Below are 13,054 nucleotides of genomic sequence, written 5' to 3'. Positions count from 1 at the left end.
ATTTCAGAGTGACTAAAAGCCATAAGCCAGGGCAGAGCGGACGGCTGAGTTCAATAACTTGATCTTTATCCTTAAAGAAATGTGCTCAGGAATCTCGCTGGGAGAAGAAAGACAGACTGTCTGAAGTGGCTTTCACTGTTTCAGTGTCTGAGAGACCTACACAATACTGGGATGGCTGGAGTAAATGCATCTATGCCCTGTTGCAACCTTCTGCTATTCCAGTACCAAGACCCTCAGACACAGCTCTGCCAATGCATCTCATTCCTGCCCTGCAGCACCCTCTGCTATTCCAGTATTGAAACCCTCACACATAGCTCTGACAATGCATCTCACTCCTGCCCTCAGCACCCCCCTGCTATTCAAGTACTGAGACCTTCACACACAGCTCTGCCAATGCACCTCATTCCTACCCTGCAGCACCCTCTGCTATTCCAGTACTGAAGACTCACACACAGCTCTGCCAATGCACCTCACTCCTGCCCTGCAGCATCCTCTGCTATTCCATTACCAAGACCCTCACACACAGCTTGGCCAATGCACCTCACTCCTGCCCTCAGCACCCCCCTGCTATTCAAGTACTGAGACCTTCACACACAGCTCTGCCAATGCACCTCATTCCTACCCTGAAGCACCCTCTGCTATTCCAGTACTGAAGACTCACACACAGCTCTGCCAATGCACCTCACTCCTGCCCTGCAGCATCCTCTGCTATTCCATTACCAAAACCCTCACACACAGCTTAGCCAATGCACCTCACTCCTGCCCTGCAGCACCTTGGCATTCCTGTCCTGTGCCCCCTCCCTTAGCTCGGGGAGGGGGATGCTGAGTGAGGTGTTATTAATCCGGCTCTCCTTAGCCCCCGCTTGCCTTCACCACTTCCAGGAATACTGAAACAATGCTCAAAGCCGCAGAGGATTTCTATGGTGAATCTGTTGCTATAGAAACGGACAGTGGATTCGGGGAAAGTGCTGAGGAAGATGTCCCCCCCCCACCTGTGCTCTCTCCCCCCACCTCTCATCTCTTCCCTGCTCTCTATCTGTCAGTATGTCTCTTCTATCATCTGTCACTCTCTAACTGATTCCCTCCTCCCTCGCTTTCTCTCTCTCACCTTTAACCCTTCTCCCCCTCCCCCTTCTCCCTCTCAATGTCCCACTTTTTTCTTCCTTTCCTCCCTCCCTTCCTCTCTGCCCCCCACACTTTTCTCTCTCTCCTTTCTTCCTCTCTGCCCCCCCTTTTTCTCCTCAATCACCCCTTCAGATCCTTTTGAAGGTGAGAAGCAAAACCGAAGCCGTCCCCATCCAACCCACCTGCCGTCAAGCTTTTTATTTTAGGAATCCGGGTGGGGGAGGGGAGAAAATGGCAGGCGTGGTCAGGCTAGATCTGTAGACGTTGGGCTTCTAGCCAAAGATGAGTCGGAGAATGCTCGTTAAACCAATTAGCTGAAGCCGCACGGGGTGCGCGACTGATGAGAGGGGTTCCAGCAGGGTGCCTCGCTTGAGGCTGGCACGCTGCCTAAAGGGTGTGCAACACTAGATAACATAGTGCTCCCCAACCGTGGAAGGGGAGAGCCAATTTAAGGCGCGTTTCTGGGCAAAGTGCTCTCGCCCTGTCTGTCCGTCTGTCTCGCTCTATAAGCATCGTCCAGGGACAGGCGTTGACGGCAGCCTCTCTCCACGTACAAACAGAGATGACATATGGTAGGAGACCTTCTCACATGAGATGCCAGTGTTGGCACTGTTCTAGCCTGATATGCCCAAAGGAGGGAGCCCCCACACCACTAGATGTGCTGAGAGATGAACAAAGTTGCAGGGCAGACCTAGGTGAGAGGAGAGTGTTGGAGGGTGCCTGAGCCATGGGTGATCTCTGGCCGCAGTGCCAGCTCTGGCCGCCCCCTCGTTGCTTTACAGATGCCCTGAATTTCTGGGGGAGGGCACAGGGTTATTTACAGCGCTCTGTAGGTGTGATGCTCTCATATACATCTTTCCTGTTGTGCAAATATAAGGGTCTCTTAAGTATCTAATGTTCACCAGCATTAATAATTTATATTCACCTATACGGGTCCTTGAGTGTCACCTTCAGCTGTCCCCTTCCATTTGCACGGCATGGCAAGACCTTTGCTGTCTGTGACTCCACAGAGCCCAGTCTGATTCAGCCCTCGTCTCTGATGGTGACAAGTTTCCAAGTTAATTTGATATACCGACCATCACAAGTGTCTGTCCGGTTTACAATATTAAAAATTTTAAATAACTTAAAAGTAAAAAAAAAAAAAAGAAATAAAAATGGGGTAGTGAAGACCAAGACATAGGTATAATTTGTGGGGAGCAAGGGAGGAAGGAAAATTTTAATTGCATTATGAAAATAAAAATAAAAGGAAGGGAGGAGTGGGAGGATAAAACAGAAGGGAAGTCGCTTCTTAAAAGCGGTTCTATGTTGTTGTTTGTTTATTTATTTGATTTTTTTCCCCTCATGATTAAGATAGTTAAGAACATAAGAACATAAGAAATGCCTTCACCGGATCAGACCCTAGGTCCATCTAGTCCGGCGACCCGCACACACAGAGGCCAAGCTAGGTGTTCTCTAATGGACACCTTGTTCACCCGTATCCCTCAATGTGATTTGCATGAAGATGTGCATCCAACTTGCCCTTGAATCCCAGAATGGTGGTCTCCGGGAGAGCATTCCAGGCGTCCACCACTCGCTGTGTGAAGCAGAACTTCCGGATATTAGTCCTGAGTCTGCCTCCCCTAAGTTTTAGTCCATGACCTCTTGTTCGAGTCACTGTTGACAATGTGAATAACGAAGATTCTCGCTCCATTTTGTCGAAACCTTTTAGTATTTTAAAAGTCTCTATCATATCCCCTCGCAGCCTTCTCTTCTGGAGGGTAAACAATCCTAGTTTTTCGAGGCGTTCTTCGTAGCTGCTATTTTGATAAGCATCTTTAAAAGAAAAATGTTTTTTTTTTTTTTTTCTCTTTCTCTTTTTTTTTTTTTTAATATTATTTTTTATTTTCAAATTTTACAGAAAGTGTACAACATATTAAAATACAATTGATGAATATACAATAACACTTTTATATCTAATACATTATGTTCTAAATATATTTTTATCCCCTATCCCTCTCCCTACCCTTCTATAACTTTTTATTCATACATTACATATTGTATAATATATTATAACATATTATATAGAAATTATTTTCATTACCCCCCCTCTATGTGTGTCATAATAAAGAAAAATGTTTTGAGATTGATTTTAAATTTGTTTAAAGAGTTTTCGCTGCGGATATGCGATGGCATTGCATTCCAGAGGGAAGGGGCAACTACGGAAAATAAAATGGTGTTTCTGGTGTAGTATAGGTCTTTAATTGAGGGAACTGTTAATAGGTTCTGGTTGGAGGATCTGAGAGCCCTGGATGGAGCATGCGGGATAAGGTATTTGTCCAAGAAAGCAGGAGAATGGGAAAGTTTAATTTTAAAGACAAGTAGAAGTATTTTCTATGTTGTTCTGTGCGAGACTGGCAACCGATGAGATTAACGGAGAAGTGGGGTGACGTGGTCGTATGTTTTGGCTTTATAGATGAGTTTAACCCCAGTATTTTATATCAGTTGGAGTTGGCGGGTTTCTTTTTGAGTTAGTCCGTGATATAAAGAATTACAGTAGTCTAAGTTTGAAATGACCAGTGAACGAATAAGGGTTTGAATAGACGCGGGTTCTAGAACAGAAGTTATGGAACAAATTAGGCGGTTTTATGCATGTTTAGGGAGGGGGGGGGTTAGGATAAGAGGGTCAAATGTGTCTTAAAATAGTTTGGGCTGCCAATTTTCCCCAAAAGACACTTTTCAGACTTTCGATGTATCGGTATGAGGCCTGCATGGGGTTCTGATGAAGATCTACTCTTCAGCTGTCTGTGCTGTATTCCAGCTTTAAGTGTATTGGTTTGAAACCTATATGGGGCTCTTGAGGATCTACCCTTCAGCCGTCTGTGCTGTATTCCAGCTTTAAGTGTATTGGTTTGAAACCTATATGGGGCTCTTGAGGATCTACCCTTCAGCCGTCTGTGCTGTATTCCAGCTTTAAGTGTATTGGTTTGAAACCTATATGGGGCTCTTGAGGATCTACCCTTCAGCCGTCTGTGCTGTATTCCAGCTTTAAGTGTATTGGTTTGAAACCTATATGGGGCTCTTGAGGATCTACCCTTCAGCCGTCTGTGCTGTATTCCAGCTTTAAGTGTATTGGTTTGAAACCTATATGGGGCTCTTGAGGATCTACCCTTCAGCCGTCTGTGCTGTATTCCAGCTTTAAGTGTATTGGTTTTTAAACCTATATAGGGCTCTTGAAGATCTACCCTTCAGCTGTCTGTGCTGTATTCCAGCTTTAAGTGTGACCCTTGGCACAAGGCTCTGATGAAATTCCACTTGTCTCCTAAATTCAGTTGAGATCTCTTCCTGTCTTTGTTTTCCTTCTTCCCTCAGTCTCTTTTTTCTCTCTACATCTCCTCCCCTCCTCTCCTTTGTTCTGTCTCCCTGTTCTCTCTAATGCTACATTGTAAACCGTCTCCTCCCCTCTCCTGACAGTGGCTGCGGTGCGATACCTTGGTTCCGAACCTCACCTTATTTCCTTGTTTTGGACAGTTTGCAGTTTTGTGGTTCACAAGAGATGCCACGAATTTGTCACCTTTGAATGTCCCGGAGCGGGCACAGGACCCCAGACGGACGTAAGTCAACTTTTACTGTCATAAGAGAGGTTATCTGGGAAAAGGAGTAACTCAAAGAATCGGGAAGGGGAAGGTGGGGGGGGGGGGCTCTCTCAAAAAAAAAAGGATTTCCCTATAACAGAGATTTTGGAGAAGAGACTCAGAAAGGTTTCTCAAGATTTCTTGCACCTTTCCACGTTGACAGTTCCTAAACCCAGAAACCACCTTCTGCCCAGTGGCCCCTCAGCGGCGGGACAGTGAGTGGTAAAGCCTGGGATGGGCACAGAGAATCTGCAGCGGTAGGAGAGTGAGGGTTAAAGCTTGGGATTCTCAGTGGCCATAGGGGTTTTGTTCCCCCGGCTAAGTACTAGAGCAGTGGTTCCCAACCCTGTCCTGAGGGACTCCCCAGCCAGTTGGGTTTTCAGAATATCCTTAATGAATATGCATGAGAGAGATTTACATGTAATGGAAGTGACAGGTATGCAAATCCCTCTCATGCATATTCATTAGGGATATCCTGAAAACCCGACTGGCTAGTGGTCCCTCAGGACAGGGTTGGGGGCCACTGCACCAGAGGGTAGGACTTCTGGAAGGGGTTTTAAATGACCTACCTTTTGCCACTCCCAGAACCTCGGTGCTTTAGGCATTGATCTGGTTTGCTCAGTGGAAGCACCAGCCCTAAGTGGTTGTATTTCCTCCATCAAAAGCTTGCAGGCAATGTTGGAGGCATCGCCCGGGCCCCAGGATGGCACATTGAATTGGAATTAGAGCCTGGTGTAAGCCCTGGACCTGAAAAAAAGGTCAGGCCATGTCTCTAAACCACTCTTCTTCAACCGCCGGTCCGCGGACTGGTGCCGGTCTGCAGGAAATTTCTGCCAGTCTGCGCAGGGCCAGCAAGATTGACTAACTTCAATTTCCTGCCAGTCCGCGCAGGGCCGGCAAGATCGATGAGTTATTTTCAGCTGGGCCGGAGAGATCATGGGGAGCCTCCGACAGTGGCTTTCTCCCCTCTCTGCAGCTCTCATTTACTTACCAGCGCAGCGATTCACAAAGGCAGCCTTGGGGCTTTTGCTGAGTCGCGGCTGCCTCTGATGATGCAACTTCCTCTTTCCTCAGAGGCGGCGCGACCCAACAAAGGACTCGAGGCTGCCTTCCTGAATCGCTGCGCTGGGAAGTAAGGAGAGCTGCTGGGAGGGGAGAAAGTCACTATTGGAGTCTGGGAAGCTGCTGGGCAAGGGAAAAAAAGGGACAGCTGCTACTGGACCTGGAGGGAAGGAGAAGGAGAAATGCTGCTGGGAGGGGAGGAGGGAAAGGAATCTGGGAAGCTGCTGGGTAAGGGAAAAAAAGGGACAGCTGCTACTGGATCTGGAGGGAAGGAGAAGGAGAGATACTGCTGGGAGGGGAGGAAGGGAAAAGAGTTATTTCTGGACAGGAGGAGGAGGGAAGGGAGAAGGAAAAAAGGAAGGAAACAGCTGGCAGAGAGATTAGAGGAGGGGAAGGGGAGACACAGGCATGAGAAAGTAGAGAGATTGATGATAGGAAGGGGTCAGCAGAAAAATAAGCAGAGAGAGACAACGATGGTAGATATGGTGTAGGAGAGATAAAAATGAAGAGAGCAGTGAAGCTGAAATGAATCATGTAAAAAGGAGAGAGGGGGCGCAGGCTGAATGGAAAGGGGAGAGGGGCATAGAAAAAAGACAGATACAAAATGGAAGGGGGAGAGGACAGACAGTGGATGGAAGGGGCAGATGCTTGATTGAAGAGATAGAGAGGGCAGAGGCTGGAAGGAAGAGAGTGAAAAGAAGATGAAAGCAGAAACCAGAGATGACAAAAGGTAGAAAAAAATAATTTTATTTCTATTTTGTGATTAGAATATATCAGATTTGAAATATATATCCTGCTAGAGCTGGTGTTAGACATAACTGGGGACTGCAAAGCCCAGGCAGTGCTTCTTTAGCTTCCAGCTGGCTTAGGACGCTCTCTGCCCAAGGGGCAGTTGCCCTAGTTGCACTCCCCTAAAACTATTCCTGTCATGTGTGACTGCAGTATTCTGTTAGCATGATATTTCTGTGTAGCATTCTGTAATAATTTGGCTTGTTCAGTTTTCTTGACAGTAGAGGGATATATGTGAAGGGGAGGGGAGACAGGGGTTTTGTTGATCCTTGCTCTGTATTATTTGTATTTATAAAATGACAATTGTACAGAATATTGTTTCTTTTTATACTTTAATAAAATACATTCAATATAAAATCATAACTGAGGCTTGTGTGGATGGGATCAGATAATTTGCAGGGACCAAGCTCATGGAGATGGGGCGCAAACGGGGTTTTTAAATTTTAGTCCTAATAGTTTTCCGGTCCACAAAATAATTCTTTTATTTCTGCCGGTCCACGGGTGTAAAAAGGTTGAAAAACATTGCTCTAAACTACACTGCAGTGATATTGTTAACAAACTTACTTTCCCGCTTTGTTTACTTTTCCAATCAGAACCGGTTCAATGGATTAGGGCACGAGCCAACTTTTGCATCGGACCCCACCCCCCAATCCACCCTTGATATGATCCAGTATCTCCCCCGCTATCTCAAGTCTCCCCCCTCTTAATGCTGGCGATTAAAGAGATGCCAAAACCCTGAATCTCAATCTGGCATCTCCCCTCCGCGCCTGCAGAGGGGGAAGGAAGAGAAAGGGAGAGATGTCTAACTGGGATTTTGGCGCTCTGGGTCAGGGCCTCGCCTGGTCCGTAGGCTGAGCCGGCCTGTTTCCAAGTTTCTCTGTTTAAAAAAACAACAACATTTCTTTCACTTTGTTTAGGGGTGATTTTGTCATTTTTCCACACATTTCTTTTCAAAGCTTCCGCCATGTTTTAAAAAAGGAATTTATTTTTCTTTGCGTACCTTTTATGCCCATCAGCTGCCCCGCAATGCCCAGCACTGGGATCTTTATTCATTTTCACCCCCTTTTTACAAAACCGTAGCGTGGTTTTTTAGCGCCGGCCATGACGGCCATGACGGCTCATTGGGATTCTATGAGCGTCGGAGCTGTTACTGCCGCGGCTGGCACTAAAAACCGCTATGGTTTTGTGAAAGGGGGGTTTGTGTATGCCTCTCGCGCCCCTCTCTTTCGCTTAGTTCCCTGCCGCGGTTTGGCAGGCCCAAATTTGGAATCGCTTCTATGATTTTCATTGCTCTTGTATTATTTTTTGGGGGAAGGGGATGTCTTTTTGTCAGGGGAGGCTTCTCTATATTGTATTTATTAAATTTTTTACTGTCCCCGCATTCCATCTTCCCCCTTCACCACACCCAGTGGGCCAGTAGAGGAATGTTACTGGAAATAGACCGTCCCCATCCCCCTCCCTTTGTCCTTGTGGGTGGGTGGCGACCATGGAGTTCACGTGTGTAGAACTGAGCATGTCATGCTGGAGATTTGGAGGTGACCGCATAGGCGCTGGAGGTGTTGACGTTCCCTGGTGGGATTTGAACCCAGAGCCTCTGCTCTTACAGGGCTTTCGCTGTCTGAGCTCTGGGGAGCTTCTCTTTTTGCTTTCTCTGGGTTCAGATTCTGCAGTGCGCTGAGAAGAAAATCTAGAGGGGGGGGGGGAGCGTTGATCCTTGACCCCTGATAAAGAGGTTACCAGCAGAATCTAAGAAATTCACTTTAAATGTACTTCCCGTCCACATATATGAATAGAATTGTGTATTTCTTTGACTGCCTTGACCCTCTCCTGTATAGGATGTCAGTCATAGCTTTGAGGGCGAGGCAGGACCCCTGTAAAACACTGACACACTACCAGAAAGAAGGCACCTGCCCCCCCTCCCTCCTCCCTCCGCCGTGTGGTAGATCAGGGCCAGATCCACAGACGTTTCTGTGCAGAGCTTTTGAATTTTGGAAAGTAGCAGAAGGACCCGGCAAATTGTGAACACAGCCAGTTCCCTGTCACAACACGCCTCCCCCCCTCGCCACGCAGCACATGCGTCCTTCGCGCTTCTCTGCAGTGCACTATGAAGGCTTCTACCGCTCTTCACCCTCTGACCCACTTCACCAGGGGGAGTCTGTAGTCCGCTATTGAGACAGGCGTGGGGGAAGACATCGTTTACCCAGGGAATGTTGCTACTCGTTGGGGTTTCGGAATGTTGCCTCTCGTTAACCATCATCTCCCACTATTTATTGATTTGATTTCATATATTGTCCTCCCCAGAAAGCTCAGAATGGGGTACAGTTTAACATTCACAGTGTTACAATTTAAAATGACCTAGGCAGTACAAAGGGTTTGGCAGTGCACGGGGTTACGACTTTGCAACTGAGGTGTGCAGTATGAGAAATCTAACGCTCTTGTAGGGTTACAGGACAGGGATGGATGATACTGGGTGGGCCTGGGGGGGGGTCCAGATTTTCCGACTGGAAAATCTGGCAACCCTACGCACATGTTCCATAGGAGTTGAAGACGGACGTGACAATTTGGCTACCAAGATGTTCCGAATATGGGCATCGTGTATACAAGGATGGCCTGTATCTACAAGTAACAGTTGATTTGGCCGCAGTCTATAGAGGGTTCCTCGGGGACAGTTACGGCTTCGAGATCTCAACCTGTTCAATGACCAACTATTTCGGCAACATGAGAGAGTTGGGAAAAGGGCAGATGGATTTATAAATCTATTTCATGTTTCCTTACTCTTAAAAAAAAATAAGTTATTTTGCAGGTCTCCAAAATGAGGCATATACCGGGGGAAAGGAGAGAGCGCATTAAGGGGGGAATGCAGACAACCCTGGGAGGTTTTTGGGCCGCAAGTGACTTTGTACTGGGGGAATAACTGCGTAGCAGCCCTGTTGGTCCACTCTTAAAGATAATACGTAGACATAAAAAAGAATTATAACCAAAAGAATCCAAGCAATACCTTTTTTTATTGGACTAACCAGAGCATGGTTAGATTAGCTTTTCGAAGGTAATCCTTCTTCAGATCAGAAATTGTTTTCCCTGAGAGTCTGACTCAACATTAAAAATAAGCAGCAGACAGAGCAAAACATTCTTGTTTTAAATATCACTGTCTCGTTTCAGGCTTCCCCTAGTTTGAGCTACAAGATGCTCTGAATAGGCATCGTCAAGATACAGCAGCAGCTGGAGAGGGGGAGACTCGACGACGCTTTCATTATATAACTCTCTGCCATAATTTACACAGCAGTGGCCTTGTCGCCTTCATCTGTCATCTTTAATCCTGGGGCTGTCCCTCTCCCCCCAGCACTGGGATCCAGGGGGGGGGGGCAGTTTAGTCACAGCACTGTCCCTATCCTGGGGGGTATGGGGGCTTCAATCTCTAGCCCTGCCGATCCCTCACTCTCTCCAGCCCTGTCTCTGTCCTGGGGATGCACAGTGTTCCTTGGCCCCAGCACTGTCGGTTCCTCCCCCTTCCCCAGTGCTCCCCAGTCTATACAGGAAAAGGTCTTTGCTTCCCTGATTGGATTTGAACCTGGGGACCTCAGAAACCAGGTTTCCATATGTCCTTTAAAAGAGCAGCATGGTGAAAAGCTGTGAATCCTGCTTTCTTTAGCACTTCTGTCGAGATACTTGGCTTGTCTGAATCTGTTATACTCCCCTCCTTCCCTCTCCCCCCCAATCTGTTTAAGCATCCGGAGGTGGGCGACTAGTTCTGCGCAGAAAGTCTAGCCTGGGCTCATTGTTCTGGGTTGGTATTTCCCCTCTGCAGAAGACTGGAGAGATTGGGTGGGTGGTGAGTCCTGTCAGCAGTTTGCAGGGGGCAGTAGAGGGACTGACAGACGGGGATGATTGAGAGGGTGGAGGAGGAGGTGGTGGCAGGGTGGTAAGGCTCTCTTGTACACATCAAGTCACTTGTTTGTTGGAATAGGTTATGAAGGGGGCACTCTCTTCTGGGTAGATGATGTTGGAAAGTAGCAAGAAGGAAGGTGGGGGGCTTCTGTTATGGACAAACCCTCTTTCAACTCTGTCTTCTGCCTAACACTTGAGATGCTTCAACTCCTCTGGCTGCCTTTATTCATTACTTAAGAAACCCAGTTTTCACCATCATTGTTACTGCAGTGTGGCAATGAAAGAGGAAGCTTGGAATGTGTTTTAAATGCTCTTCCCTCTGCCTCCCAACAGGATTAAGAGCTGGAGAATGTGAATGGCGACATCATTTGTCAGCTCCTGGCTTAATTCAGTTAAAGAGTATTTTTTTTTTTAATTCACTTTCCTTGGTTTCTGATTTGTGGTTAGAGAAATCAGCTTGGACAATTTCTTCACTACCACTGACCCTTCTGGTGACCCGCAACAAGTTACTTTGTCTCCTGTTGCCTTAATCACCCACTTAGCTAACAGGTTCTTCAATGAAGGAACTTTTGTACTTGTTTATTAATCCAAATAATAATATAGATTATTTTCAAGTACTGAGGTACTGCAGAGGGGAACTGGCTTTCAAAGCACAGGATGTAATCTTCCTTCAGGTGTTCTCCTCCAGAGGCAGGGCAGATTTTGTTTAAAACGCCTACAGTGGCTCTCCATGAATTATCCCTTCCCCGTTTCCGTTTTCCTAATTTTTAATCATTGCGTCTCTCGCTGTCTCCCTAGGATCCTCGGAACAGGCACAAGTTTAAGATTCACAGTTACAGCAGCCCCACCTTCTGTGACCACTGCGGCTCCCTCCTGTATGGATTGGTCCACCAAGGAATGAAATGCACCTGTGAGTGACTGGGGGGGGGGGGGAGGAGGTGAAAAGATGGAAGTATTGCAACAGAGAAACATTTTGGGATAAAAAAAAATGTTTTGGCCAGAATAAAAACTTAAGATGTAAAACAAACACCCCACCCCCTGCATTTCATAAATTTTCTCATTCTGAAAAGTTAGCAAAGTGTTTTCTATGAATACCAAGGCGATGACCCCTCTCTTTAAACCTCCCCTGAGAAAGGGAACTACGGTCTGCTGACATGTAGCTGCTGTACCCTCTTTTTCATATAGTAAAACAAACTGGCTTCAATAGAAGAAAAGGAGTGATTGAGAAGTGACCCAATTAGGCTTGAAAAACTGCTCAGAAATATGAAACTCTGAAGGGAAGGCTGTTAAACTTCCCTTGGAGAAGAGTTCACCTTCCAGTCACTGCAAACTTAACAAGTTTATGGGCACACTCAAACACTCCAAAGATGTTTGAAAAACAAAGTTTCAAAGTCTTTCTGTTTTATGCAAGAAATGTCTTCATTTGGTAAAAGTTAAAACTGCCACCATTGAGTTACTTAGCTCTGTTTATTGTCTTTGGGGGTCCCAACGTGGCCCCGTTTCGAATCCTGTTTCAGGAGACCCGATGTAGATGAAAATCAGAGAGTAACAAATGTGGACATGTGTGAATCTACAGTTCTTCATTAGCTAAATACTTTTACTGGTCGTGATGTTAGTATCACGGCTCTGGAGACTGATATGTAACAAACTCAAATTGCCAGCAGGATTCAAAAAATATTTCATATTTCTGAGCCTAATTGGGTCACTTCTCAATCACTCCTTTTCTTTTATTGAAGTCAGTTTGTTTTACTATATCCAATCCTCTTTCTGGTTTCCATTTTGTTTGTTACACTTCACCCTGTACCTTGCATTTTTGAAAATAAGTACCTTCTTTTTCAGCATAAATTCAATTAAAACAGACAGAAATAGCCCACAAAACCCATAAACACCTTTTAAAAATACTCATTTTGTGTTCTGACCAAACAATCCATATCGAGCAGAACTGTGCTCTGAATAAGAGGGTCCCTTTAATACAAGGCACTAACCCCCAGATCCTATATTTAGCAGTCAAAGTTGTGCAGCTGAGATGTGTGCGCAAAGAAATTGGACAATGAGCTCTGAAACCACAACAATTCATGGCCGTTAATTGGCACAGCTCCTAACTCACGCAGAATTGCAGAGTACCGCCTAACTTGGGCACTGGCATCTAAACCTGGTTTCATCAGGGGTAAATTCAGCGGCCAAAAGTTTCAGTGCGGGATCCAGTGGCGTTAGCCAATTTTGAGCAGACCTGAGCCCATAGTGGGCGGGCATTTCTCTTTCCCTCCTTTACTTCCCACACCATCCTGTGCAGCAGTCTCTCTCTTTCCCTCCCTTCCCACCCCACCAGCCCCTGCAACAGACTCTCTCTTTCCCTCTCTTCCCACCCCACCAGCCTCTGCAAGTCTCTCTCTTTCCCTCCCTTCCCATCCCACCAGCCCCTGCAATTGTCTTTCTCTTTCCCTCCTTTCCCATCCTCTCCCAGCCCGGGTAGCCTCTCTGTTTCTCTTCAGGCCGCTGGCAGCTATTCCTACATGCTGCCAGCAGCTGACCCAGAAGTCTTCCCTCCAATGCAAAACGCAAACCCGTCAGAGGGAAGGTCT

The 13,054-nt window shown here is 46.6% G+C and overlaps 1 protein-coding gene across 1 annotated transcript in view; it reads left to right on the top strand.

Annotated features, from left to right (window-relative positions):
- Window positions 1-13,054, top strand: part of PRKCG (protein kinase C gamma) — an 87,124-nt gene that overhangs the window by 21,875 nt on the left and 52,195 nt on the right. The window contains exons 4-5 of the mRNA XM_033961960.1: window positions 4,633-4,715; window positions 11,271-11,382. Of these exons, the coding sequence (XP_033817851.1) occupies window positions 4,633-4,715; window positions 11,271-11,382 (195 nt within the window). The remainder of the gene's footprint in view (window positions 1-4,632; window positions 4,716-11,270; window positions 11,383-13,054) is intronic.

Source organism: Geotrypetes seraphini, chromosome 10 (genome assembly GCF_902459505.1).
Source record: "Geotrypetes seraphini chromosome 10, aGeoSer1.1, whole genome shotgun sequence".
NCBI classification, from domain to species: Eukaryota; Metazoa; Chordata; class Amphibia; order Gymnophiona; family Dermophiidae; genus Geotrypetes; species Geotrypetes seraphini.
The sequence above is the reverse complement of the archived record's forward strand: the minus strand, read 5'-3'. Positions and strand labels throughout refer to the sequence as shown.